Source organism: Batrachochytrium dendrobatidis (assembly GCF_000203795.2).
Source record: "Batrachochytrium dendrobatidis JAM81 unplaced genomic scaffold BATDEscaffold_10, whole genome shotgun sequence".
NCBI lineage: Eukaryota > Fungi > Chytridiomycota > Chytridiomycetes > Rhizophydiales > Batrachochytrium > Batrachochytrium dendrobatidis.
The window spans coordinates 289288-314597 of NW_006281108.1; the positions used below are offsets into that span (position 1 = coordinate 289288).

Genomic DNA, 25310 nt, shown 5'->3' on the forward strand with positions numbered 1-25310 from the left:
TTTGCTTTGGAATAAACAATGGCTGGATAGTCATTGTGCTTTGCTATTACAAATCAACTGCTTCATTAGATCTAGCAACCATTATACGGTGTTCGCAATCAAATTAGCTTTGAATTGACATGGTTTTGATTTGGCATAGCCATACATTGTATGATCACCCTATTTGAAACCAGATTCATACATTGCAATCCAGGTATTGGGGTTTGGTGTTGTCAACCAAGCTCTTGTATTCTAATCTCAGATATGTTTGCGCTCTAGTTCAAGAAACCAGCATTGCGCATTTCGGGAGCAACTGTTGTTTCTATGCCAATCATTTAATGTTTACTTGTAATGTTCATTTGAAGTTTGAAGTGGAACAAGTTTGGGATATACTGGAACAGGTGGGTGCTGCTTGAACATTTTCCGGTATTTCTGTAGCAAAATAAGTATGGCGCAGAAAGGTCCATGCGCTTAGACACTCAATGTTGCTCAGTAAAATCAACAATCGTCTCATGAGATTGACTGTTTATTATGTATCTTGACACTTTATTTAATCTCATTTTACATGAATATGACTGTGAATGAAGCTGGCTGATAGATTGCTACGCCTCATACAAATCACGATGGTGGCGCTTGGTATTATAAACAGACAGACAGGCGTGTTCAAGCTGCAAGAATCAAGCAAAATTTCACAAAATGGCGCCGATACAGTCAGCACACAGGCAGGCGAATTTGCTTTATTGGCGCAACAAACGAAACCAGCAAGAGGCGCGTCTGCTATAGTTTGGGGCACTTGATTTATAATCCATATATGGGTAATCATGCTAACTCAATTTTCACCATTTTGGACTTTTGAATTCTAAACATTTTGTCGATAATTTTAACCTTTAAAAAGATTTGTTTTGCAGTTGTTGTTACCCATGTCTACAAAAGAAGAATTGCAGTTATGGATTGATGGTGCCAAGGCTTACAAACAGGGTGACCTAGAAACTGCTCTCCTTCATTTTGAGCCCATCACCTCATTATCCAAAGTTGCATTCAATGTCGGAATGATCTATACTCGCTTCAATGACCATGCCTCGGCTGATATGCTGTACTCGAGTGCACTAGCTTCTGATCCGTTTTTGGCTGTAGCTTTCTTACAAAAGGCATATGCCTACTTTATGCTGGAGGATTACTCCAGGGCTGAACGGTGCTATAATAAACTGTTTGAGGTGAGTTGCATGAATGCAGCCTTGTCAGCCACGGTCAACCGCATATTGACGTATTTCTGCATTTTGCATTGTATAGCTTTTAAGAGAAAATGACTACATTGACTATGCCCAACTCGGACTCAAATACCGACTCTACAGATGCGAAGTGCATTTCAACAAAGCCATGTGCGCCTTTATGTCGGCTGATAATGCCCGTGGCGTACAAGGGATTGCAGCTGCCCAAAAATGTGCAAGATCTGCCGACCATCAGGCCATCATTGCTTCTGCCGCTAGGGGTGGTATCAACGATATTACACTGTTTACTGTGCCATATGAGGCTATTTTTGAAGTGCCCGAATGCAAGGTAAAGAATCTGGATCAACGCTCATTCATGAAGGACGCAAAGGTGGTTATCACTACCGATGAGAATGAGTCGTTTGCTGGGTTTACCGGTGCTGCCATTTTGAACCCTGCTCTATCCGACTCCACTCTTGACTATCCAAAAGGCGATGACGGCAAACCTGCTGTTGCACTCACCATTCTTCGTCGTCCCACACTAGCCAGTGTGTCTACTGCCATTCCACAGTCTCCAACTGACCGATCTCCCTTGTCTGCTTCGCAAACAATCCCGCCGCCAAGATCTCGAGCATCTTCACTGCCTGAAAAAGGCAGCTCTTCTACCATCAGCAGATCTCAGAGTCGACCAGCAGACAACACCAACTTTTTACCTCGACCATCAACTCGCAGACAACTTTCTGCCAATCCCATCATGGAAAACGATCTTGGCTTTATCGGGCGATCCAATTCTACCACATCCACTATTGATCGCTATAATCGAGATGCATCTACTTTACAGAGATCTTTACCTCGTAGCAACACCGATCCCGATCGTCTAACATCACCTGTAGCTCAACAGTATTCACAACGCTCTAAAAACCCTAATGCTACAGAATTTCCATTCGATTACGCTGATAAATCATTCTCATCCAGTTTGGGTAGATCCACAACTTCGAGAGAAAAGAATCCAGATATGTTTAAAGCCAAGATTCACTTTGAGGGACGTACATTTGCTATAAACATGGCTCGAGACATCGACTTGGCTACATTTGGTGACATTGTTTGTTCCAAACAAGGAATTAACACACTGGCTCAGATTTCTTATCCGGATGAAGATGATCCAGACTCGATGATTACTGTTGGTGATGATGACGATCTTTTGCTGGCCATTTCAAGTAGCAAAGGCTCGACTGTACATTTTTACTGCAAAGAGTCAAACGACTTACTGGACTTTTATTAGTAACAGCAAATCATGACACATCAATTCAAGGTTTATACACTTGAATGTTTAGATGGTGTTTAAATCAAATAAGCTTTTTCAGTTGATTTTATTCCGCAATCCAAATCAGCTACATTTGACCAAATCTTTTTTACATGTCTACTATGTTGTTTTTCCATAAAATACCCGGCAACTGTTTGATTTTTTCAACATTATTTTGTCCGCACTTTACCGCTGTACTCGTAAAATGAGATTAAATAAAGTGTCAAGATACATAATAAACAGTCAATCTCATGAGACGATTGTTGATTTTACTGAGCAACATTGAGTGTCTAAGCGCATGGACCTTTCTGTGCCATACTTATTTTGCTACAGAAATACCGGAAAATGTTCAAGCAGCACCCACCTGTTCCAGTATATCCCAAACTTGTTCCACTTCAAACTTCAAATGAACATTACAAATAAACATTAAATGATTGGCATAGAAACAACAGTTGCTCCCGAAATGCGCAATGTTGGTTTCTTGAACTAGAGCGCAGACATATCTGAGATTAAAATACAAGAGCTTGGTTGACAACACCAAACCCCAATACCTGGATTGCAATGTATGAATCTGGTTTCAAATAGGGTGATCATACAATGTATGGCTATGCCAAATCAAAACCATGTCAATTCAAAGCTAATTTGATTGCGAACACCGTATAATGGTTGCTAGATCTAATGAAGCAGTTGATTTGTAATAGCAAAGCACAATGACTATCCAGCCATTGTTTATTCCAAAGCAAAAGGTATTGCAAGATAATACAAGTGTTCCAACTCACGTGGATAAAGCTATAAACTATTGGTAATACATCAAATCACTTTTGGTGTATTACTGTTTGTTTTTATTATATTGTACTAGTATCATCGATCCATGTCATGTCATAGTCTATTTTGAATCAAATCAAATACATCAGTGGCTTGATTTACGATTGACACCTGCTATCGCCTGATAGCAATCAGACAAAAGAAATCCAACGCATAGTGCCTATATTCCAATACACACGCAGCCAATCAGCATTCACCCTACAACTGCTGCATCAGCAATGATTGGCTGGATTGTAAAACACTCCGATGCTTATTTTCCAACACGTCAACAACTATAAAAGAACCAAACAGCAGGCGAGTCAGATTTTCCCCAGTCGACCAACTCTTCAGGATCATATGTAGAGTTCGTTGTACTATACTAGCTTTTTCAAAAGAGCTACACTTAACAACATGGATGATGAGACGAAGGACAACCACTCAAGGGGAAGTGCAGGACATTTTGTGACAATTGGGGTTTTTTTCATTTGAAGAGAATGCTAATTGTTCGATTTGTCTTGGTTGAAGACTACTCCTGATTGCTGGACTTGCCCTTGTGGCAGTCTGGCCAGGAAGGGTGGATGGCCCTGTCTGACATGTTGAAGTCATCTTGAAGTTTATGCATGTATGAGGTCAATTAAATTCCCAGTCTGGTATGCTTGATAAAGTGCAACCCATTTTGATTGCAGGTCATGCTCGGATTTTGGTTGAGTCCTCATGCATGTTTTTGACTCTAGCACTGCTTTTATATACTATAAATAAATATGATTATCACTAAAACTAGTCGAGTTGGATGGGTTGGGTTGATTGTTTAATGATTTAATATTCACTTGTATAAACCACTGTACAGCCGTTTATTGTAAACAGCAATTGTATTGATATCGATCTTCAGTTTATCAAAAACAAACCCATTTAAATCTGATACAATTTCATTGCAGTTATAAAAACCTTGTTGGTAAGCAAAAAGTTTATTGGCAATTCAAACTGCTAGAAAGATGGTACAAAGACTGGAGAATTATAGTGACACATGCTAAGGATGCCGTGAGCCATCATTTTCATCACCCCAGTCCAAATCCAACGCATCATCATCATCAATAACATGATGCGCAGGAGTATTACTGGCATTAACATCCCGATACCCGCCGCTATTTTGCTGAGCATCATCAAAACTAAACCGTCCAGCAACTGTAGTTCTTACAGTCGTGTATCCTTGAGCTCGTGTTAATCTCGTTCGAACCCAGTCGTAAGCTTTGTGGGCAACAACCACGCTTCCAACAAGCGAGTCAATAACAATAAGTCCTAGTGTACGTATACCGGTACCAATATTTTCACCGAGATTGGCTGGCGAAAACATGGATGAAGTAGATCTGTGGCCAGCCTCATCAGTATCCAACGGAAGCTGTACTGGTCCGTAGCTACTGCGACGAAACGACGATCTATTCAAGAAAGCAAATCCGCCATGTGTTCTTGAATAGGCTACAGCCCAAATACACAACCCAGCAATGCCCAGAGCCACCAGAATCATCCACAACCATGACCACAGCGAAGAAGCATATCCCACACTGACACAATGTGAAGTAGGAGGAAGAACCTTGTCTGCATTGATGCATTGCGAGATTCTCTTTTGTCGGTATCCTTGAAGAATACCAGCAGAACTGCACGTTTCTCCTGCCGCAACGGTTTGGGGATCCGGCACGCATTGATTATTTTGGCTATGGTATCCAGCAGCACATTCAAAATCTGGCATCTGACAGTCACAGTATTGAACATCTGCAGCTAAATCTTGGAACGCTTGACCAACCATGCATTCTCGATCAAGTTTACGTCTGTAATAGGTTGTATTGGAGCCAAAAAGACAACCACCACCAGGTTGAAGCAAAGATGGATTCCATCCTTCGTAATCGCTTTTACTGGGATTGTCGTGATTAATGACGCACTTACGGGGCCAGATCGTATCAAAGTCCAGATGCAAGGTAGCAAAAGACACACTAGCGTTGGCGCCATCACGCAGTTTGCCCATGACAACCATTTTGCTTGTCGTGCCGCTGGGATCGGTTAAAATATTAGATACCCGGATTTTCCCACCACTGCCAACACCAGCAATATCACCAATCCGTATTTGATGAATAGTCAAACCGCCATCAACCGAATACTTGATCGTATCTGTATATACCTCATCGTTTACAAGAACAATTATACCGCCATGATCACCAAACTCGAACATATGCGCTTCCTTGACAATCTCGGTCCATGTACGACCACCGTCGTGCGTGATGAATGTATCACCATCGGTAAAGTCTTTGAGATAACTACCAACATTGCCCACGCCCATCATGAATCCTACCGAGCCAGATGATGAAAAAAGATCGCGCTGATCATGTCGTTCAGTGTATGCATGCAAGTGAAGATAACATTCAGATCCACAGTCATATGTATTGTGGTTCGAATCAAGCTTTGGTGCAGCAAGGTAATTCCATGTATAGCCATCATCAAAGCTCATCTTGGTTTGCAGTTTTTTGGGATCACCTCGATTCATCTCCATGATATTGGAAACTTGATTGACAATAATCGATCCTCGGATGCCCTCAACCTTTTCAAAGTCGACATATCTAGTATAACCAATACATGTTCAAGTTAAAAATCATTATACTTGGGTTCCGCCTTGTGCTGAATGAAATAAAAGCATGATTCTTACCCAGCTCTATTCTGATTGACACCAACCAGCAACTCGGTATAGAAAGTGCCATTCCAGTTACTCTTCATCAATGTGCCGTGCTCACGACCCGGAGCCGCACTTTCAATAACATGAATAAACGCAGATCCAGTGTTGCTTTGCAAAACAGTGTACCCAGCTCGAACAAGATATTTGTCGGGAAAATACGCTTCCGCCCAATGTGCACCATCCAACGACACCTGAATAGATACCTCACGAGTTTCTGCGCTAGGCTATAAATATTCAATCATTCAGAGTTAGTATGTCTTTTACAATTCACGTTTTTTCAAACGACTTGTTTAAACTCTTGAAAGCAGTCAACTCACTACAGCAGCAACCATATATTCATCATAGATGGCAAATCCAGAAGTACGAAACAAGACTTGACGATCACTTCCACCTTTGCGTGCATCTTCAAATTTCACGAGTTCCATTGCAATTAAATTGCGTTGATCTCCTTGTGGGTTTACATACGTCGAGCACACAACACCTCTGTCAAACGTAGAATGAAATCCACTAGGTGTAGAAGACATCCACTTACATGTATGAACATACTTGGTCAGTAGTGTCCATGATTTCCCAAAATCAAATGTAACATGAGCTTCAGCATGGCAAGCGTTGGGATCAGCAGCGCAATCTGAAACGCCAATGTACAACAGGGCAGATTCATCTGTGGGATGTGGAGTAAGAAAATTGGAAACAAAGTTCCAATTGGTCGCCAAAGGAGTGGATAGCTGCGCAAATGACTTTGCATTGTCATTAGTATACAACAGTTTGTTTTCTCCAACGGTCATAAAGAAAGCACGATGTGGGTGAAATCGATCATTCATAATTGCCAAAATTTGACCTGCATTGGTAACAAATGGATCCGTAGCCCATGTTTTGCCCTGATCTCGTGAAATATACAGTACATGCTGTGTATCTTTGGCAACAATGGTCTCAGTTTGATTAAAGTAGTAGAAATCGTCAATTTCAGTAGCAAGCAAGTGCGCAGTAACAGAAACTTGACCAGTTACAGATCCTGGCACACTGCACTCACGATCTATCTTTCCGGTAAGATCCTTGCCTCCCTTGCAGCGCGAGAGAGAAATTTTGCGATATCCTGATGAGCCTTTGTATGTTGTTCCAAGAGGACAGTTCATGGGCTGGTCAGGATTGGTTGAATACAAACTACACGTGCCAGCATCGTTACGGAAAAAGTTGAAATCGCATTCATAATCAACGTCAGCGCATTCACACGTCTTCTTGTCAGCAACAACATGCTCAAAGCCTGCACCAACATAGCAAACAGCATCCGATTTACGTCTGCGATAAATAGCCTCTTCTCCAAAAAAGCATCGCTTGTTATCAGTTGAACCAGGCAGGCTACCAGGATACCACATCTCAAAATCGGCATTGAGATCACATTTGCGTGAAAACAGTTTTTCAAAGTCTACTGATATGAGAGCCGTTGCTAGTTCATCGGAACTGCTGGACGCATCCGTTTGAGATGAAATATAGTGGCCAGTAATAACTACTTTGCGCGATTCAGCTCCCTGGCGCGTAGTAACATCTTCAATACGAACAGAACGGTCAGAGAATTTATGTTCAGCCCATGTGGTTCCAAAATCCCAAGAATAAAACAGTGTATCCACCGGCTTCTCATCATTTACAAGAACAATCAAACCGCCATAATCAGCAATAGCCCATTTGTGAGCATCTTTGCGCACTTCGATCCAACTGCGTCCAGCATCACGCGAAATAAATACATTCCCAAGATTGTAAGCAAGGAGTTGATCTCCAGCATTGCCTACACCAATTAATAGGCCAGCCGCACCCTTGGATGAGTGTGAGATACTTAGCCCAAACGTAGAAGTCATAGAGGTAATTCCATGCAGATGCAGGTTACACTTTTGAGCACTAGGATCAGACGTACACACGATCCGAGCACCAGTGGAGTCAACCTCGGGAGCAACAAGAGATGTCCAGCTTGATCCATCATCAAATGACATTCGGGTCTGAATTGCTTCCTTCTGGCCCAGAGGTCCAAATACTACATTGGTTATGATTATACCAGGTATCTCATTGATTTTCTCAAAATCAACACGGCCACGATCGCTGCGATGAGTTTTGCCCAAAACCTTTGAAAAATACTCGCCATTTTCGTTGGATTTGAACATTACTCCTGATCGACCATTGTCGACAGCTGTCATCTCGGCATCCAAAAACACACCACCGGTAGTTGATTCAAGAATAGTAAACCGGCTATGGGAAACCGAAACTCCTGGTGGAAACTTGGTTTCAATAAATTGCTGAGCGTCCGTTGAAACCATCAACTTGCTGGTCAGAGATCCAGTAGAAGCATGCGAACCATCAATGATAGTATCCACAAGCATGATGCCATCCACAACAAAAAAGTCAAACACATCTGCATCAACAACTACAAGCTCTGATTGGCCGTTATTGGTGAGGAGAACAAGATGAGCAGGGTTATTTGATCTGGATGAAAGATTGCTGCGCAACTCATCTTGTGAAACACGGCCGTCTTTGTATTTAAAAGTAGAGCAAATAATGGCATCCACAGCAAGGCTTTTGTCTTTGAATCCAAAATCACGAGCCCACAAACACTTGTTGCTCCATGTGTCTATCTGAGTAAATGTCTTGCCGGCATCTTTGGTCATATAAGTTGTGGTGTGGCAAGTAGTTGGATCTAAACCACATTTTTGTCCACCAGCAACGTAAACATACCAATCCGGCTCGTCTGGGTGAAAGTCTATGATTTTGATGCCAAAAACATTATAGGGCTCGGGAACAGCCAGCAGCTTGATGTCGTGATTGGCATCATCCAATGCATTATCAGAAACAAAGATCTGGTCATTGGTAAAAATGAATGTACGCTTGTGATTGGACTCGTGAAAAGCAACGCGAAGGACTTGCTTATTTTGAAGTAAAGCGCTGTGTACATAAGAGAGAACCCAAGTGACACCATCATCAGCACTGCGCCAAATTTGGCCAGTATGAGTGAGCGCAAAAACAATAGTAGTTTCTTTCAAATAAGCAATCTGATCGATACGCTCTGATATAGTTGACACATGAGATACAGGTCTGTTGGCGGAAGGAGGTCTGACTACTGGGCCTCCAGGACCTCCTCTAGTAATTTTACCACATGTACGCTCTACTGGCTTAGTCTTGCTCTGATCTCCGTTGGTGCACACATCGCCGGGAATCTTGCGATACCCAGATCTGCCCATATACTTTTCACCTTCTTTGCAACCAAGCGGCTGATCACGAAGCGGCCCAGTATGAGAACAAACCAGTGCAGTTGAAGAAACGGAAGGTTCAAACTCGATATCACACTCGTAGTCGGCATCTGAGCAAGAACAAATGGATGTTACAGAAATAGGGTTCTTGAATTTATCTCCAATAAAGCAATTCGCATCAGCACGAACACGATAGTATCCGATAGTTTTTCCCAGCAAACACTCGGCCGTTTTTGAATCTACGGAGCTGCGAGGTGTCCAAAGTTCAAAATCTTCACTTTTTTCTGGAGAGTCTGGATTCATATTGCATTTGCGTTTTTGTAAATGTTCAAAATCAAGTTGAAATATGGTGGTGGAACCATACTGTCCTCCAAACTCATTCGCGATCAGCAACATCCGTTGTGATGTTGAGCTTGGATCTAACAGAGTGACAAGGGGCTGCCACGGTTTATCATTTATGGTCAATGGTAGAGTTACCCAAGTTTTGCCGCGGTTCCATGTGTATAGCACTTTGTCAGACTGGGGAATATCAGGAACTAGGACAATCACAGCACCCATATCAAGAATCTCAAATTTGGCAGGTCCGCGCATCACCATTTTCCACGTTAGTCCTGCATCGTCTGACATGAATGTGTCGCAGAGTGCATAATCCTGTAGGATGGCTCCGACGGATCCAACACCAATCAAGATACCTGGAGCAGATTGGGTAGAATAAACACTGCCAATATTGCGATAAGAGGTAGTCGAGTGAAGATGCAGTGAGCATTTTGAACCAGCAGCAGTCGAGGGTGTGCATCCCCAAGCCTTGCCATCAATGTCCAACGAAGGTGGTTTCAAAGGCTGCCATCTTGCACCGTTATCAAATGAAATCACAGATGCAAGCCATTTGGTAGAAGCAGTGCGATCAGCAATCTCACGCCAATTGGAAACGATATTAGCCATCAAAATTCCATCAAAAATAGGGGATTTGATGCGCTCAAAATCCACTTGTCCGCGAGACAGATCTCTATTTGTATAGTCGAGCGATTTGATAAAGTATGTGCCATCCGAGTCCGACTTGTACATGGTTCCAAAGGGCAATGGTAGATATGTTTTTGGGTCTGAAAAAAGAACATCGACAAAGAGCGAATCGGCGGACGATTCCAAAATAGTATATCCCACCTGTGCTCTGAATTTAGTTTGCGGAAATATAGCTTTAACAAAAGTACTCCCATCCTTGGATGTACTCAAGTGAACATCAATATTGGATTCAGAACCGCTTACTGCCATAAGCCATTCATGAGAAATGCCAACAATTGGCATATTTGAAGCTACAATACTCTTGGTTCCATCGGCAAAAAACGTATCACTTTTGACCAACTGCAGTTTGGTAGGGTTCTTGACATCCACTCTTCCATACTGCTCATTGACGGGCCATTCAGTGCATAAAACAGTGTTTACCAGTTCAGTGGCTTTAGGATTAACATTTTGTGCCCAAACACAATCAGAAGTCCATGGCAATAGCAATTTTATAGTTTGAAAACTGTCAGTGGTATAGTATGTGTCTTCTCGACACGATACCTCACCTTTCTCGGTGATGCATTTTCGACCGCGGTACATTATGTAGGATGGTTTAGTGGCATGAAAAGAGAGAGAATTGGCCAGATTATTGGCATTTAAAAGATCTGTGCTAAATGGTCTCCAAGACACACCACGATCGGTTGTAATATAGTGTTTCTTTTGGCGTGTAAGCAAAATAGCCTAATTATACATTGGAATCGTCAATATATGAAGAATTAATTGGTGACGGATCAGCACACGAAAGAAATAAATGTGATGATGAGCAAGGCTCGATGATGTGTAAAACCTACTGTGGTTTCCTTGGCATGCATGTGTTGAATAAGAACAGATGAGCCAGATACTTCTGCAGAAATACCATTGGCCTTTTCCCAAGTTTTTCCCTCGTTGCTAGAATGCCAAACCGAACCCAATGGACCACTTTCTTGCAGTAGGACATGCTTTGGATATGAAATGACAAGTTACAAAAAAGGTTAGATCAAGTCTTGATATGTAAACTTGACAAAGATCAATAGGGATAAAGCGACATGAGAGATGTTTCTGGTATAATCTTGTATTACCAAGACAGAAACTACATGTTTCAGTCATGATAATAGCAGACAACTAACCTCTGAGTTTTCAAAGTAAAACATGCGAGCAGGAATACTATCCAACTTGGAAGTAAATACACCAACGTCATTGTCCAATTCATGAACGATTGAGCCCCGAGTCTGAGCAGCAGACAGAGTTGCAGGGAAAGGAGTGTTCTGGAATGGGATAGTTCGTCTGTCATACAAATCAGCAAGACTATTTCCTAGGACAGTATTTGGAACAGCCAGGGTGAAACTGGCTGTTAGAATAGAAAAGGCAGCAGCCAAGTGTAGTAGCAACATGTGAGACACTTGGGCTATGACAACCAAAGCAAAAGTATAACAGCGATTAAGTTAAAAATAGCAAGTAGAACAAGAGATCGTTGTACAGTGGTGATGAGTTGATCGTAGCTGAATGCAATAATAGGTTTAAATGGTCAACTCAAAGTTATTCAAAACGACCTTCAAATCCGCGTGGATTGAACACTCCGCCCATTACTATTGTCATGCATTCTCCGACCAGCAACTCAACGCTGTGTTCACACGTTGAGATTCATGCTGTTGTAAGTGTATTTGCTCGTGTTGGACTCCGACTGTTGTTGTCTTGTACTGGTTTGAACTGCATCTCAATCAATAACTGATGTTTAAAACAATCCATTTCTAAATAGTATACAATAAAGACTGTGTTTATCGTATTATACAAACTTGTTTTAAACTTGGTTTTTTTTATCAAACTTGCAATGCGAATATTTTATGTGAATACGTTGTAAACGCTGTAAATGTTGAATCCAAAAATTGTGTTTTTTACCAGATATTCAAACATGAATGTTCAATTTCCTACTATTGGTTTCAACGCCAACAAGACAAAGGTTGATAGTCTTGAATTCAAATCTGCTTTGCTTCTCAAATGATTGAATGGTTTCATGTTAAAACCATGCATGTATCGCATCAAGTTTTACTGTTGATACTCGGCATTATTGCATTCATGTGGCTAATACTATTCGAGTCTAGGTTCAACTCAAAGTAGCTCTCAATAGGCTTAAACTTGTGCAGCAAAAGAAAGCATCCATAAATCAGCAGGCTCGCAAGGAAATAGCCTTGCTTTTGGAAAAAGGCAAGGAAGAGAGCGCAAGGGTCAGAGTGAGTGTAGATTGTTTTTAATTACAATTCTTGATCAAATCTGAATCACTAACCAATGATTTGATCAAGGTAGAGCATATTATTCATGATGACTATTTCATCGAAGCATTGGAGCTGATTGAACTCTATACTGAAACTTTACTGGCTCGATTCGGTATTGTAGAGTCCATGAAGTAAGGATTGGAATCAATCGTGTTGTTCAAGACCAACTTTCAATCTAATGTTCATGATTTCATAGAACTTGCGACCCAGGCATTGCAGAAGCTGTCAACACCATCATCTATGCTGCACCTCGTATCGATATCAAGGAACTTCACTTTGTGCGCGACCAACTCGTTAGCAAATATGGCAAGGATTTTGGTAGTGCTGCCATGGAAAACTTTGGTTACCGAGTAAATGACAGGGTAATATGCTTTATCTTCAACCTGATCTTGCAATTCAACACAAGTTGTGCGATTATGATATTAAACTGGACTAAACTTGTTTGCTGGATTGATTTTAGATTGTACAAAAACTAAAGGCACAGACACCAGATCGAAAGCTTGTTGATCAATATCTGGTCACAATTGCTGGTGCCTACAACGTGAATTGGGAACCGCCAATTGCTCCACCTTCACCGATTGTAATGAAAACAGTATTACCCTTACCACCAGCTTTAGAGCTGAACGAGTTTCAGAAACCCGAATACCAGTCTAATGAACCTGACATAAAATATCCTCCAGCTCAACCAGGTCAAGTGTTTCGTCAAATGACAATGACTCGCGAACCTGCCATACAACAACACGCGGCAACTGTTCAGACTGGTGCTATATACGATCCTGGCCAGTTTAATCAAGTATACGTTCAGCAACCTATCTTGGAGAGAGCTCCTATGGCAGAAAATTATCCCATGCAAGTGCCAATGCAGTATGGAAACTCATCTATGCCGACGATAGCTCCACCCCTACAACAACAGCAGGTGTATCAGCAAGCAACTTCTCCTATGCAGTACAACAACCCTTCAATGCAAGTGTTTCCGGGTCAACCTCCACATCAAGAACCTGGATATTTTTATGGACAACTCCAGCAAGTATGTATTTAATTTTATTATTTTTAATCTGACAATCGAATCTGGTTGTTTTGAATTATAAATGAATTACATATATCCACAACAGTGCATTCACTCACACTTGCCATGTATATTTAGCTACCGGCCTTTCCTGCAACACCTCCAGTTCATGATATATCTAATACGGTAAATAGCAATTCATCTAGCTCAAATATGCCTGATATCAGCGATGAGACTCCTGACTTTGATCAGCTTGCCAAACGCTTCGAAGCTCTTAAAAAGCGAAAATAGATTATACTTTTATTTCATTTTTAATTGGTTTTGGGGATATTGATACATGGAAACTGCCTTGAATAATGATTAAATATTTATGGCACTTTCTATTCTTTCAAATACAATATTCATTATATAATTCACACGCAATCAGTGTATAGTTTTGAGTTGAGATTGTCTTTTGGCATAGTCATATGTGGTGGGAATGATTGTTTTATAAGATTGACTTTGTATTTCAACATTTTTATTTGGAATTTCATTTTACATGAATACAGCTGCAGAATTGAATGAAGCCAAAAGGATATGAGCTAAAAACACTGTTTTGGTCTAGCTATCGATATGGATACAAAGCTCATGCATATAGAGACTCAACTAAAGCCTTTTGCATAAAAAGCATGACTTGCACCAGACATTACTACTTTTCATCTGCAGCTTCTACAGCTTCATTACCACAAACTCCATCTACTAAAAAACTGAATTATGCTTGCATGTCATCAGTATCCAAAACTAATGCCAGTGCATATCAACCTCGACTTCCTCGACCTAGTCTTCGTCGTGCAGCAGCACATAAAGAACCTACTGCAACTGTGCTACATTCTACAAACAATCCGAGTCTGCAAATACCATCACCTTTGGACACATTTCTGCAATCTCTACAGCAAGGCCGGTTCAAGGCAGCCATCAGCCTCATGATCAAGATCCAGCAAACGAATCCAGCATTGTTGGCAAACTTGCCCATTCAGCACTATACCCTTCTCATCACTGGTTACTACTATAACAAAAGTAATTTACCTACACCACCGCCATTGTCTGAGCGTATTGTGCAAATATACTCCAGTCTTGCTTTCATGCATTCCAACAACATTATCTTGGAATACGATACCCTTTTGATTGCTCTGGAAATCTATGGCCAAATGGGTGAACCAGATCAAATTGCATCAGTTTATAGCACATTAGTGAAACGAGGCTACTCGCAAACGGATCCATCATTGCTTCGAGCAATGTGTCGGGCATACATTTTTAGCGACAATGAACCGGCAGGTCTGGACTATTTCGCTCAACTTACACTTTTTAAACAATCTACATTCGACTACAATTCTTTAATAGATGCGTATGCTCTCAAGGGAAATGAGGCAGGCATGTTTTCGGTCCTGGATAAGATGCAAGGAGCTGGTCTTGAAATGAATGCAAACACCATCGCTATTATCACACAGTACTTTTCATCACGCAAGTGCTTGGATATGGTTAAAGCATACATATCTCACTTTAAGAACCTTGGTGGAGTTTTGAATCAGAAATTGTATCGATTTCAAATGAGTTTGGCGAATGGAGAGGGCGAGTTTGATCAAGTTATGAGGCTTGTGGATGAGATGAAGGCAGCTGGAATTCAAATCAACGACACGATTCGTATAGAAAAACTGATTGCCTATGCTGGAATGGGTGATGCTCAATCCATGTGGAAACTCTATAAGCAACTGGCACGATCCACACACATCTCTAGGCGAGGCAGTTTAGCCATGGTCAAAATGCTTGGTCCTGCTACCCATCTAGCCGTTATGGACCAAGTTCGTGTCGATTCTTTGCATTTTACCCTCTCACCTTATCGAGTTCTTTCTGATCTGTTGTCCGGATACGCCATCATTCCAGATATCTTGTCGGCACGACGTATTCTCGTTGAACTGGAACAAATCGACGGGGTAATGGAAAATGCTTATATACTTGTTCTGTGGGCATACTATAACTCCAATGATGTAAATGGAGCAATAGAATATGCCATGGAAATCGGAGCTTCTCAGACGCCTGTAGGCATAGAATTTTGGTATGCATTGCTGGTGTGTGTAATTAAATTCGAGCCAAATGCACTCGATACAACAGTAGGGTTTATTCAAAAAAAATACCCAGATATAAATATTGAACATCATATTTTTAGTGCAAGACTAAGAGCTAGAGTTGAATCAAAACCCCATGCTTATAACTTGTCCAATGGTTTTGGCAGTGTGGTTTGAATTCGTGTATATAATAAATATTTAATATTTTTGTCAAAATAGCAATACTTGTTGCCGAGTATGCTAACCTGCTACTTGTATGGTGTTTTATTATATCGGTATAGTGTTGATTTGAATAGTAGGAGCATCTACCGATCGTGTCTTTTACTACAGCGACAATCGGTTGCTCCTCACAATTGATTCAGGACAACGTCACTCATTTGGTTTAGGTCTGACACAATCCCCAACATTCCACCTACGGTTTAAGCCATCTAGAACAATCGTGCCATTTACAAACAAAAGATTCACGCTGTTAAAGTGCTGCAACAGTCTACTTGGTACTATCAAAAGATGACAAAAGTGGGTCGAGATATAAATATCCTTATTCCTTGTTACTAGATGTAAAAAACAAGTCACGCATGTAAAAATAAACTGGCGACAAAACAAAAATGAGCTCCCTGTGGGTGTCGAACCCACGGCCTTGCGGTTAAAAGCCGCACGCTCTACCACTGAGCTAAGGGAGCACATGTCTCTGTAAAATTTACTAGATATATATTTTTACCTTTGATAATTGTTTGCATAAAATGGAATATTTTTGTATCATTTTGGAATAAACCATGTTAAATATTCACTGTGCCTTCCTACTAGAAATTGACTGCTTTAGTTTTTATTTATAGTTTTTCAATAAATACAATGTCCATATATGATGCTCACAGTCAAATTATAGTTTGGAATGACCTTTTCATTGTTGTATTCTAAAAACTCGGATGCGTTCGCGTTCTAGCTCAAAAAATAAATATTGGACATGCCAGGACTGCAACTGTTGTTTCCATGCCAATCACTACAATCAATATCACCCAACCTTGTCAAACAATTCATAACACGATGCTGTTTAGTAGATTTAATGTAAATCATTATTTTATAGGACTGAATGTTTGTTATGCACTTTGTCTTATCTAGTGTTTATTTTACGTGGATAAAGCTGTAAACTATTGGTAATACATCAAATCACTTTTGGTGTATTACTGTTTGTTTTTATTATATTGTACTAGTATCATCGATCCATGCCATGTCATAGTCTATTTTGAATCAAATCAAATACATCAGTGGCTTGATTTACGATTGACACCTGCTATCGCCTGATAGCAATCAGACAAAAGAAATCCAACGCATAGTGCCTATATTCCAATACACACGCAGCCAATCAGCATTCACCCTACAACTGCTGCATCAGCAATGATTGGCTAGATTGTAAAACACTCCGATGCTTATTTTCCAACACGTCAACAACTATAAAAGAACCAAACAGCAGGCGAGTCAGATTTTCCCCAGTCGACCAACTCTTCAGGATCATATGTAGAGTTCGTTGTACTATACTAGCTTTTTCAAAAGAGCTACACTTAACAACATGGATGATGAGACGAAGGACAACCACTCAAGGGGAAGTGCAGGACATTTTGTGACAATTGGGGTTTTTTTCATTTGAAGAAGATGCTAGTTGTTCGATTTGTCTTGGTTGAAGACTACTCCTGATTGCTGGACTTGCCCTTGTGGCAGTCTGGCCAGGAAGGGTGGATGGCCCTGTCTGACATGTTGAAGTCATCTTGAAGTTTATGCATGTATGAGGTCAATTAAATTCCCAGTCTGGTATGCTTGATAAAGTGCAACCCATTTTGATTGCAGGTCATGCTCGGATTTTGGTTGAGTCCTCATGCATGTTTTTGACTCTAGCACTGCTTTTATATACTATAAATAAATATGATTATCACTAAAACTAGTCGAGTTGGATGGGTTGATTGATGCTTACAATGATTCAACATTTACTCATTTAATAAACCACTGTACAGCCGTTTATTGTAAACAACAATCGTATTGATATCGATCTGCTGATTTGATCGAGTTTAAAGCATAGATTGATTTTAGCAGTAATTCAATATTTGCCTGCTTAAACCACTTTATTCAATCGTTGGTTGTAAGCATAGCTGCATTGGTATTGATTTGATCGAGTTTAGAGCATTGACTTGTTTAATACTCCACTGTACAGCCATTCATTATAAGCACAGCTATATTGATACCGATCTTATTAGTTTGGCTGTGGGTTCAAACCATTGGCAACGTAGTCTACTCTTTGCAGCAATACGTGCTTGTTTGATCTAAACCTCCATTCGTTCAGCATCTCATTATAAGCATGACCATTGATATCGATCTGTTAGTCCGGCTGTGGGCCAAGAGCTTTGGCAGTGAAATCTTCAACTCTTGGAATAATAGATTTTTGATCTCTAATTAACTCAAGCCATTATTTGTGCCATCCGTGTAAAGTCATTCTATTCAGCTAATCAGATTTTAGCCACCTCTACGCATCAAGTGGCTCATGGATGAGGCAATGAATGATTTGTTCTTTTTTTCAAGAATATCTTGTCCAAAGCCCATGCCAAGTAATTGCACGAGCTTCATGCATCATGTTGAACTGCTTCCTATTTTGAGTATATAAAGCCTTTGAGTTTCTTGGTTGAGATGCAGTGGTTCATCGTATTTAATTCTCTTCTCAATGTTGTTTTGGCTTTCTGTTGCTGCGTTCAATGCGCTTCTGGTTATTGGTGCACCATTAAACAACACCTGCACTACACCTAGTGTTCGGTCGGAATGGCGTGAATTAAACTCCACGCAGCAGCACGACTATATTCAAGCTGTTGTCTGCATGATGAACAAACCTAGTATTTATACTGACAATCGTACTCAAAGCCGACACGCTGATTTTGGATGGTTGCACTTTCAAATGATGAATACTGTTCATCAATCTGCATCGTTTCTTCCGTGGCATCGAGTGTTTCTCCATGCATACGAGGTTTCTTTGAAAACTGAATGCAACTACAAAGGATTTCTTCCGTAAGTTTAACTGATCTATAACGTGGATTCTCCATTGAATTGTTCATTTCCCTGACCATCTTGTTACATCATAGATTCTGGGACTGGACGGTAGATTCTCAAGCTCCTGAACGTGCTCCAGTGTGGGGTGACAAGGCCTTTGGTACAGATGGTGACCCATCTACTGATACACACTGTCTTATTGACGGCCCGTTTGTAAACTACACCATCACTGTTCCAGAAACCGTTTGTATTTCGCGTACAATTTCTCAACTCACAACCTATTCTAGTTACTACTCTCCCGAAAGTGTTCATCAGATTATTTCTTCCAGTCACAACTTTTCAGAATTTTCAACGTCGTTGGAGTTTGGACCTCATGCCGTTGTGCATGTAGGAGTCGGTGGCTCAATGTCCGAAGTAATAATTAGTGCTCATGGTAATTAAATATTGACTTTATTCCGAGAATCGAGCCGAGTTGAACTGATTTGATTTTGGTTTTAGATCCCATCTTTTATCTCCACCACGCAAATGTTGATCGTATCTGGAGTCTATGGCAAAAGCGATATCCCAAATTGGCCAATACCTACTTTGGTCAACTACCAGATGGGAAAAATGTAAACGTCACTGACAGTCTTGAATTGCTTTCAGTTTCCAATACTCTCAAAGATCCCACTGTATCCATGTCACTGAGCACAACTGGATCTACTCCGTTCTGCTATATTTACTCGAATTCTGTTCGACCCAATCAGTCTCCCTCAAAGTCTAGTAGACAGCTTATGCCTAGAAGCCCGATTTCTTTCAAGTCTACGGTTCAAATGATCATTGCTGCCAAGAGAATTGCTTCTGCTGTGGACAAATACGCATATGGTATAGAGCAGGGCATCACTCCAAAGACATCTGATCGTGATGATCGAAAAAGGCTTCGCTGCCCCCCTCGTATAGGCGAATCCATGAGTCAACAGTTGAAAATGAGTCCAGAGCAGAAAGTTGAAAACCATCATCGAGAAGATATGAACTGCGCCTTTATTCATTTTGTCAATAGCAATGCTACCCAATACCAGTCTCCTGTATCTCTCGAGTTTACAGGTCCAAGTATGGGATACCACTCTGTCTCCGAATCAGAGTTTGAAGAAGAGTATCAGTTTGTTCAAAAGCTGCACGACATATTTGGAGATGCCTTTAAACAGGCAGTGTAGTTTAGCCATGTTAAATATATACTTTTTATTGCAATGGTCATCTTGTTTGAATGAGTTTGTGGTGGAGCAGGTTGACATGACCTCGTCTTGGGTTGGGTTCAGATTCGGTGAATTGTTCAACCCGATACAGAAAGCTGCAATGTTGATTACACTGTAAAGCATCCGATTGAATCGTCATTCATCTAGCTTGGTAGTCTCAGCAACTTTATGTGTATACGGTTAGCGGACTACGCTTGGCTGATGCAATAAGAAAAGGGCTGAACTAACCAACGGTACACCTGATGTACGCTTATTGACAGAATGGGTATGAATGCAAAGCATGCTTGAAATCGGTATTCCAACTCGGTCAAATCTATGTTTCTGCCACATTACGTAGATACGCGATAGGGCTAAACTCATCTCCATGCGTCATGGAATCAAAAGCACAACCTTGCTTTCGATACACTAAAAGTGCCAACTACTTGTTCACAGATCGTATTCAAAAACGCCGACCCAATCAGCAAGCAAAACTGCATTGTTCATTGCATCTCCTTGTTGGCCAGTTCAAATCTATCATCAAAATAGAGTGATCTAGACCCTATCTATGGGTGCGTGTTGCATAGTTTAACTTGAGCGTGATCTATCAACTACATGGTTCTTTGAATTGTGGCTACAAGGCTCTAATCAGCTACTTGGTAACAGGTTTATAAAAGATATGATGGGTTTGAAAGTAGTCGACTAGCTAAAGAGCCAATACAGTCTCGGAGATCTTGAAAAGGTCAATCATGTCGCTAGCTTGATTGATAAAGTATTACTAAAATACTTGCCGGTGTATAGTAAATCATGTATGTAATGCTAAAGTAGATAGCAATGGTCTAGATCAAGTCTACTAGTAGCCCATCAAAATAAATGTCAAAAAGTATGGATCTATACAATATTTAATGATTAAATATTGCACAAGGTTTAGATTCAAAATAATTCCGTTTCATTGTATCCATGATTAACGTAGATTTTAGGCAGCGCGAGCATTGTATCTCGCTTACACCTTGCACCTTCTATATCTGTATTACATGTGTCCGTATGGTGCTTCAGTTTTCTGCAAAGAAAATACGCATGAGGTGGTTCTACGCCCTTGTTCCGTCCATAGTATCCATCTAATCGCGAATGAATATGGAATCCGTTGCGACCGTAAAATCCCAACGCCTGCTCGTTAGTGGTTTGAACATGAAGACACAGGTGGTCTAAAGTACAGTCATGCTTTATGTTGTTCATGATTGTATCAAGAAGCATCGAACCTAGCATGGAGCGCATTTAAACATGTATCAACAAAATAGTGCAATCATTGCAACTAGACAGGTTACTACAAATGCACTGAATAAAATAGTGTGCTGGAAATGATTCAAAAACATACCTATTTTGAGTCGTCTGTACGGTGCCAAGACACTAAGAGTCATAATATATACACGAAATAGTGAATCGGAACAGGCTTCTTTGCGGCATGTAATGCCACCAACTGCCTGTCCATTTAAATAAGCTATATTGAATAGTTTAGAAAGTATTTTGCAAGCGTTTCATGGTACTACAATCAACAACTCACCTAAGCAGCTCATTTCAACTGAATGAGTCTGAATGACATCCTTATAAAATTGATCATTATATGTTACAGGTAATACGGATAAATTTAAAATACGCAGGTCAGCAATTGTGTTTTCGTCTATCGAACGAAATATCATTTGATGTCGTCCGTCCACACAAACACGTCGTTGCATTAATGGTCTTAACGAGGTAAATGACGCGAATGAATCATTCAACCCCGTTTCAGATAAAGTACGAGCCCAGTAATTCGTTTGAGCCTGATGCTGTTTGTGATCGCTATATCGTGTAGTGAAGTTCGATGCAGTAGGTGTAATGGACATGCCAAGTGGCTGTGCATGCCCATTACATTGCTGCTGATGCATTGTGCTGCGGGCTGTAGAGGTGTGAGCATTTGCAATTGGAGTAGCAGTATGCGATCGCATAGTATTGTTGAGAGCAAAATGTGGGTGAGCTGGAGTGGGAGGAGTGAGTTTTTCTATTGCAGTGGCAGCATCAGAGTGGATGAGCGATGATGTGGACGACAAGAGTGAGTACTGCAATGGAGAAAAAATATCCAAAGCAGTGTGGTATTCAATTGGCGAATGGTAGTTGGAGCTAGTGGTTTTATTCATGGCAATCGAGTCCAAATAAGAATCCTGTTGATGACTATCAAATCAAATTCATAGGCAGAGTAGGTTTAAATTGTCAATTTGATTCATGCTCAGGGTAAAGGAGGATAAAAATGGTCGAGTTTAATCAAAAACATCAATACCAATAGTTTGCTGCCAGTTGGAAGCAGACTTGACTGGCTCATAAAATAGTTTAAACATTACCTGCTATCATCTGCGAATACTCCTACACCATCACAATCGCCAGACATGGGAGGTGAAACAAGGCCGGTATTATCACACAGTGCGGGATGCTGGAAGATGGACGGAGCCAAGGCAATGTTGGTGTCAGATGTGTGGCTACTAAGGGTCGTTGTGCTGTGGCTGCTTATCGAGTCATTGGAGGATTCTTGGGGAATTCTTGCAAAGCTCTTGATGCAGATGGCCGATGAAGCAGATGTGGAATTAGGAACTGTCATGGCTGTTTGCAATTGAGATGTGCCTAATGGCATTGAGGGATATTCTTGTGTTGTATCAGATATGTCTGCCGACAGCTGGGGTCTAGTCATGCTCGGCTGTTCATAACCAATTGGCTCAGACGGAGCATGGGGTAAATGGCGACTGTTAGTATCGGCATGCATGCCAAGAGTTGTGAATGATTGTTGATAATCATATATCATCGACTGATTGCGTGTAGTTGGCTTCTTGCTCTTTACACTGGTTCTGCTTTGTGAGTAGAATGTACATGGACTATTGCGACTCTTGCTGATTGATGGCTGACAGCGTGTTCTATTAGGCAAAGGCTCAGTCACGCTGCTCATGGTACAATCAATCTAGTATTGCAATGAGCAAGTGTTGCTATGTGTAGTACTGAAAACAAACGTGTTATGGGTCAGATATATGCCAACTTGGGCTTGCTTTTGCATACGAGCGGAGTCTAGCAATATCTTGTCGGAGCGATAGCGTTCATTGATTATTGAGCTTCTGTGTAATTCTACCATTTGTAACCATGTATTTTATATGCTCTGGATACTATTCTTGCAAAAGATGGTTCTATACTACAATGGATTGGCTGTTGCATTCATAACCACTCCTTATTGCGTGATGTATTCATGTGTGCATATATCTGGAGTTATCGTTTTAGCGTTATTGGCTTATAGCAGAATGCCAATCGATACTACGCAGTTGAACTTCAAGTCTTACTTTTATATCTTGCCATTGTTGGCACATGTGTGATCAAACAGCTGTACTTATTCTGGAGATAAGCTCTGCATAATATCCAGATCCCACGGACACTAGGATACTTTTTGATCGTATAGATCGAATAGACACTAGAAGATATGGCCTTTTTGCTTTATTTCCAGCAGAACAACTGGGTTTCAACTTTCATGCAAGACAAAAACATCACATTAAAAACTAAATGGGGATGGAGTGTTTTTACTGAGCAGGTGCAGCACCTGAAGCACCTGCACTACCATCATTACCAGCAGCAGACTGACGACGCGCACGGCCCTCCATATCACCATATTGCACAACTAGACTTCTTGCCTTGCTATACAAGTTCCTCAAAAACATTGGAACACGATCATTTCCCACAATCCACATATTCAATCTTTGATCCATCCCAGCTACAACCTGTTTCGTTACTGGTGAAAAGGAATAGCGGAAACTCAAGAATTGACCATAGACCAAAGGTGTAAAAAAGGATGTGTGACCAGTGAAAATTGTCACAATTGTCATGGGCATAATAACCCATACTTCGGTGTTGGATACAAAGTAGATGGCTTTGGCATGATTGGTTTGAACAAATTTACCAATGGCTTGAGAGAGCGAGTTGACAGTTGGAGTGGTGGTGCCAATCAGATTGGGAAGGATCTCGTTGCGAGTGTAATTGAGAATGTGCAAGGTTGAAAAGGTTGCATAAGGCACAAGTGCAACTATGTATAAAAATCAGCAATAGATGAGCATTGTGTTGCAATCAGGATCTCTAAAGTGTAGCTTAAATATGGTATGTACCTGAAAGAGGAGCAGATGTCACCCAAATAAGTGCAAGCATAAAATACTGTGTGTTTTCATCACGAACAAGTCTCTGAAGGTACTCTGTATTGAATTGGGGAATCTATATGCAACCCAATCAAGATGGGATCAGTCGTCAAAAACACCATTTGTATCATTTCGAATTGTCATCAGATTCACTTACACCATATGACTTGTATAAAATGATTCCATAGCTACTCAAATTGAATTAGATAAATAGTAATAAACGTGAAATATTAACAAGGCACATTCTCACCTGAGAAGTGTACCATACAAGGCTTTATAGTAACCCTTGTGGCCCGTAGAAAACAGACCAAATGCAAAGAATAGCGCAGCTTGAATAACTGAGGCAAGATTGCAAGACATCAATAAAAATTCAAAAACAAATTAGTGATCATTCAAACCAATGCATCTCCACAAAGTTTGAAAAGAACAGCATTCATCATAGATCCTCAGATCTAAACCATGACATGAATGGTAATTGTAGATTTAAAAAACCAGAATGCGGCCATATGCAACCCCTAAATGTCAGTTCAGGCATATTTGAGAGTGGTTGAAGCCATATATTGCCAGGTAGAGTGTGAGAACAAATGCCGATAAAGCCTCGAGTGAGGGAATATTGGCACAAGCGACTCCTTGCATATTTAGATTGCATTACAGGATCAACTCAACAGTAGCCAGGGAAATGATGGCAAAAGCTCCATTTTCCCATTGCAAAATGGCAGATCCACACTAAGCAGACACATCAGTTCAAGTGGGCAGCCAGCTCATACAGCCAGCTACAATAGGCTAGCATTAGTAAAATGTCATGGATATTTGTTGCAGCGATAGTGCAGATATTTTGGCTCGAGTAGTCTTCAGTCACACTCGACCAGGTCGCCTATATCTTGCCAAAAATAAGAGAAATCGACTAGAGAACAATGTGGAATGGCATTGGCGACATCCACAGTACTAGCCTACAGATTCAATAGAGTGGATGCAAAAAGAATGGGTAGCGACCCTATAATCAATCACTACCGATACTCGAGATATACTGAGTATCTGCATAGCAGGAATGGTTACAACACACCAGTGGTCAAGTGGCCAAGGAACCATAGAAACTGCAGGTGAAAAACTACTCGTTGAATACGAGCCTGAAAGCTAGTGGCAGGAGCACTCTGAGGCTGCTGTTGTCTTTGTGATTGTTGGTCTGCCATTCACAGCTGTATTCACGTAAAATGGAACACTAAATAAAG

At 40.8% G+C, this 25310-nt stretch overlaps 7 protein-coding genes across 7 annotated transcripts; 4 read left to right on the forward strand and 3 right to left on the reverse strand.

The window, feature by feature from the left end:
• Positions 1-829: 829 nt before the first annotated feature.
• On the forward strand, positions 830-1789 carry BATDEDRAFT_37237 (uncharacterized protein; the record flags this gene model as incomplete). The annotated part of the gene is made up of 2 exons (XM_006680742.1): positions 830-1193; positions 1270-1789. Coding segments are annotated over exons 1-2 (813 nt in total), but the record flags the coding sequence as incomplete, so codon positions are not given.
• Positions 1790-4243: 2454 nt separating this feature from the next.
• Positions 4244-11754, reverse strand: BATDEDRAFT_35641 (uncharacterized protein). The gene is made up of 6 exons (XM_006680714.1): positions 11409-11754; positions 11094-11240; positions 9721-10983; positions 6331-9681; positions 5987-6237; positions 4244-5900 (listed from the first exon to the last, which is right to left on the reverse strand). The coding sequence occupies exons 1-6, from the start codon at positions 11670-11672 to the stop codon at positions 4322-4324; spliced, it is 6855 nt and encodes a 2284-aa protein (XP_006680777.1). The 5' UTR covers positions 11673-11754; the 3' UTR covers positions 4244-4321.
• A 626-nt stretch (positions 11755-12380) lies between these two features.
• BATDEDRAFT_5146 (uncharacterized protein) lies at positions 12381-13131 on the forward strand (the record flags this gene model as incomplete). The annotated part of the gene is made up of 4 exons (XM_006680535.1): positions 12381-12509; positions 12579-12682; positions 12748-12913; positions 13012-13131. Coding segments are annotated over 4 exons (519 nt in total), but the record flags the coding sequence as incomplete, so codon positions are not given.
• A 1094-nt stretch (positions 13132-14225) lies between these two features.
• On the forward strand, positions 14226-16016 carry BATDEDRAFT_90659 (uncharacterized protein; the record flags this gene model as incomplete). The annotated part of the gene is made up of 2 exons (XM_006680788.1): positions 14226-15649; positions 15959-16016. The coding sequence occupies 2 exons, from the start codon at positions 14226-14228 to the stop codon at positions 16014-16016; spliced, it is 1482 nt and encodes a 493-aa protein (XP_006680851.1).
• Positions 16017-18363: 2347 nt separating this feature from the next.
• On the forward strand, positions 18364-19876 carry BATDEDRAFT_90660 (uncharacterized protein; the record flags this gene model as incomplete). The annotated part of the gene is made up of 3 exons (XM_006680789.1): positions 18364-18701; positions 18776-19116; positions 19182-19876. The coding sequence occupies 3 exons, from the start codon at positions 18364-18366 to the stop codon at positions 19874-19876; spliced, it is 1374 nt and encodes a 457-aa protein (XP_006680852.1).
• A 1122-nt stretch (positions 19877-20998) lies between these two features.
• On the reverse strand, positions 20999-21573 carry BATDEDRAFT_6608 (uncharacterized protein; the record flags this gene model as incomplete). Its single annotated transcript, XM_006680538.1, has 3 exons — positions 20999-21150; positions 21267-21389; positions 21453-21573. Coding segments are annotated over 3 exons (396 nt in total), but the record flags the coding sequence as incomplete, so codon positions are not given.
• Positions 21574-23378: 1805 nt separating this feature from the next.
• BATDEDRAFT_37238 (uncharacterized protein) lies at positions 23379-25275 on the reverse strand. Its single transcript, XM_006680743.1, has 5 exons — positions 25145-25275; positions 24332-24419; positions 24239-24269; positions 24055-24157; positions 23379-23975 (listed from the first exon to the last, which is right to left on the reverse strand). Exons 1-5 carry the CDS (start codon positions 25269-25271, stop codon positions 23476-23478), a joined length of 849 nt encoding a protein of 282 aa, XP_006680806.1. The 5' UTR covers positions 25272-25275; the 3' UTR covers positions 23379-23475.
• Between the last annotated feature and the right edge of the window lie 35 nt (positions 25276-25310).

Excerpts from the sequence above, each read along its gene's own strand:
- BATDEDRAFT_35641 (XM_006680714.1), bottom strand. The coding sequence starts at position 11,672 with ATGTTGCTACTACACTTGGCTGCTGCCTTTTCTATTCTAACAGCCAGT. Across the intron at positions 11,241-11,408 it reads TTTACTTTGAAAACTCAGAG|CATGTCCTACTGCAAGAAAG; the intron begins GTTAGTTGTCTG and ends TCATATCCAAAG. Across the intron at positions 9,682-9,720 it reads GGAACCGCGGCAAAACTTGG|CCCCTTGTCACTCTGTTAGA; the intron begins GTAACTCTACCA and ends AAACCGTGGCAG.
- BATDEDRAFT_37238 (XM_006680743.1), bottom strand. The coding sequence starts at position 25,271 with ATGGCAGACCAACAATCACAAAGACAACAGCAGCCTCAGAGTGCTCCT. Across the intron at positions 24,420-25,144 it reads CCTTGGCCACTTGACCACTG|TTATTCAAGCTGCGCTATTC; the intron begins GTGTGTTGTAAC and ends ATCTTGCCTCAG. Across the intron at positions 24,270-24,331 it reads TTGTATGGTACACTTCTCAG|CTATGGAATCATTTTATACA; the intron begins GTGAGAATGTGC and ends CAATTTGAGTAG.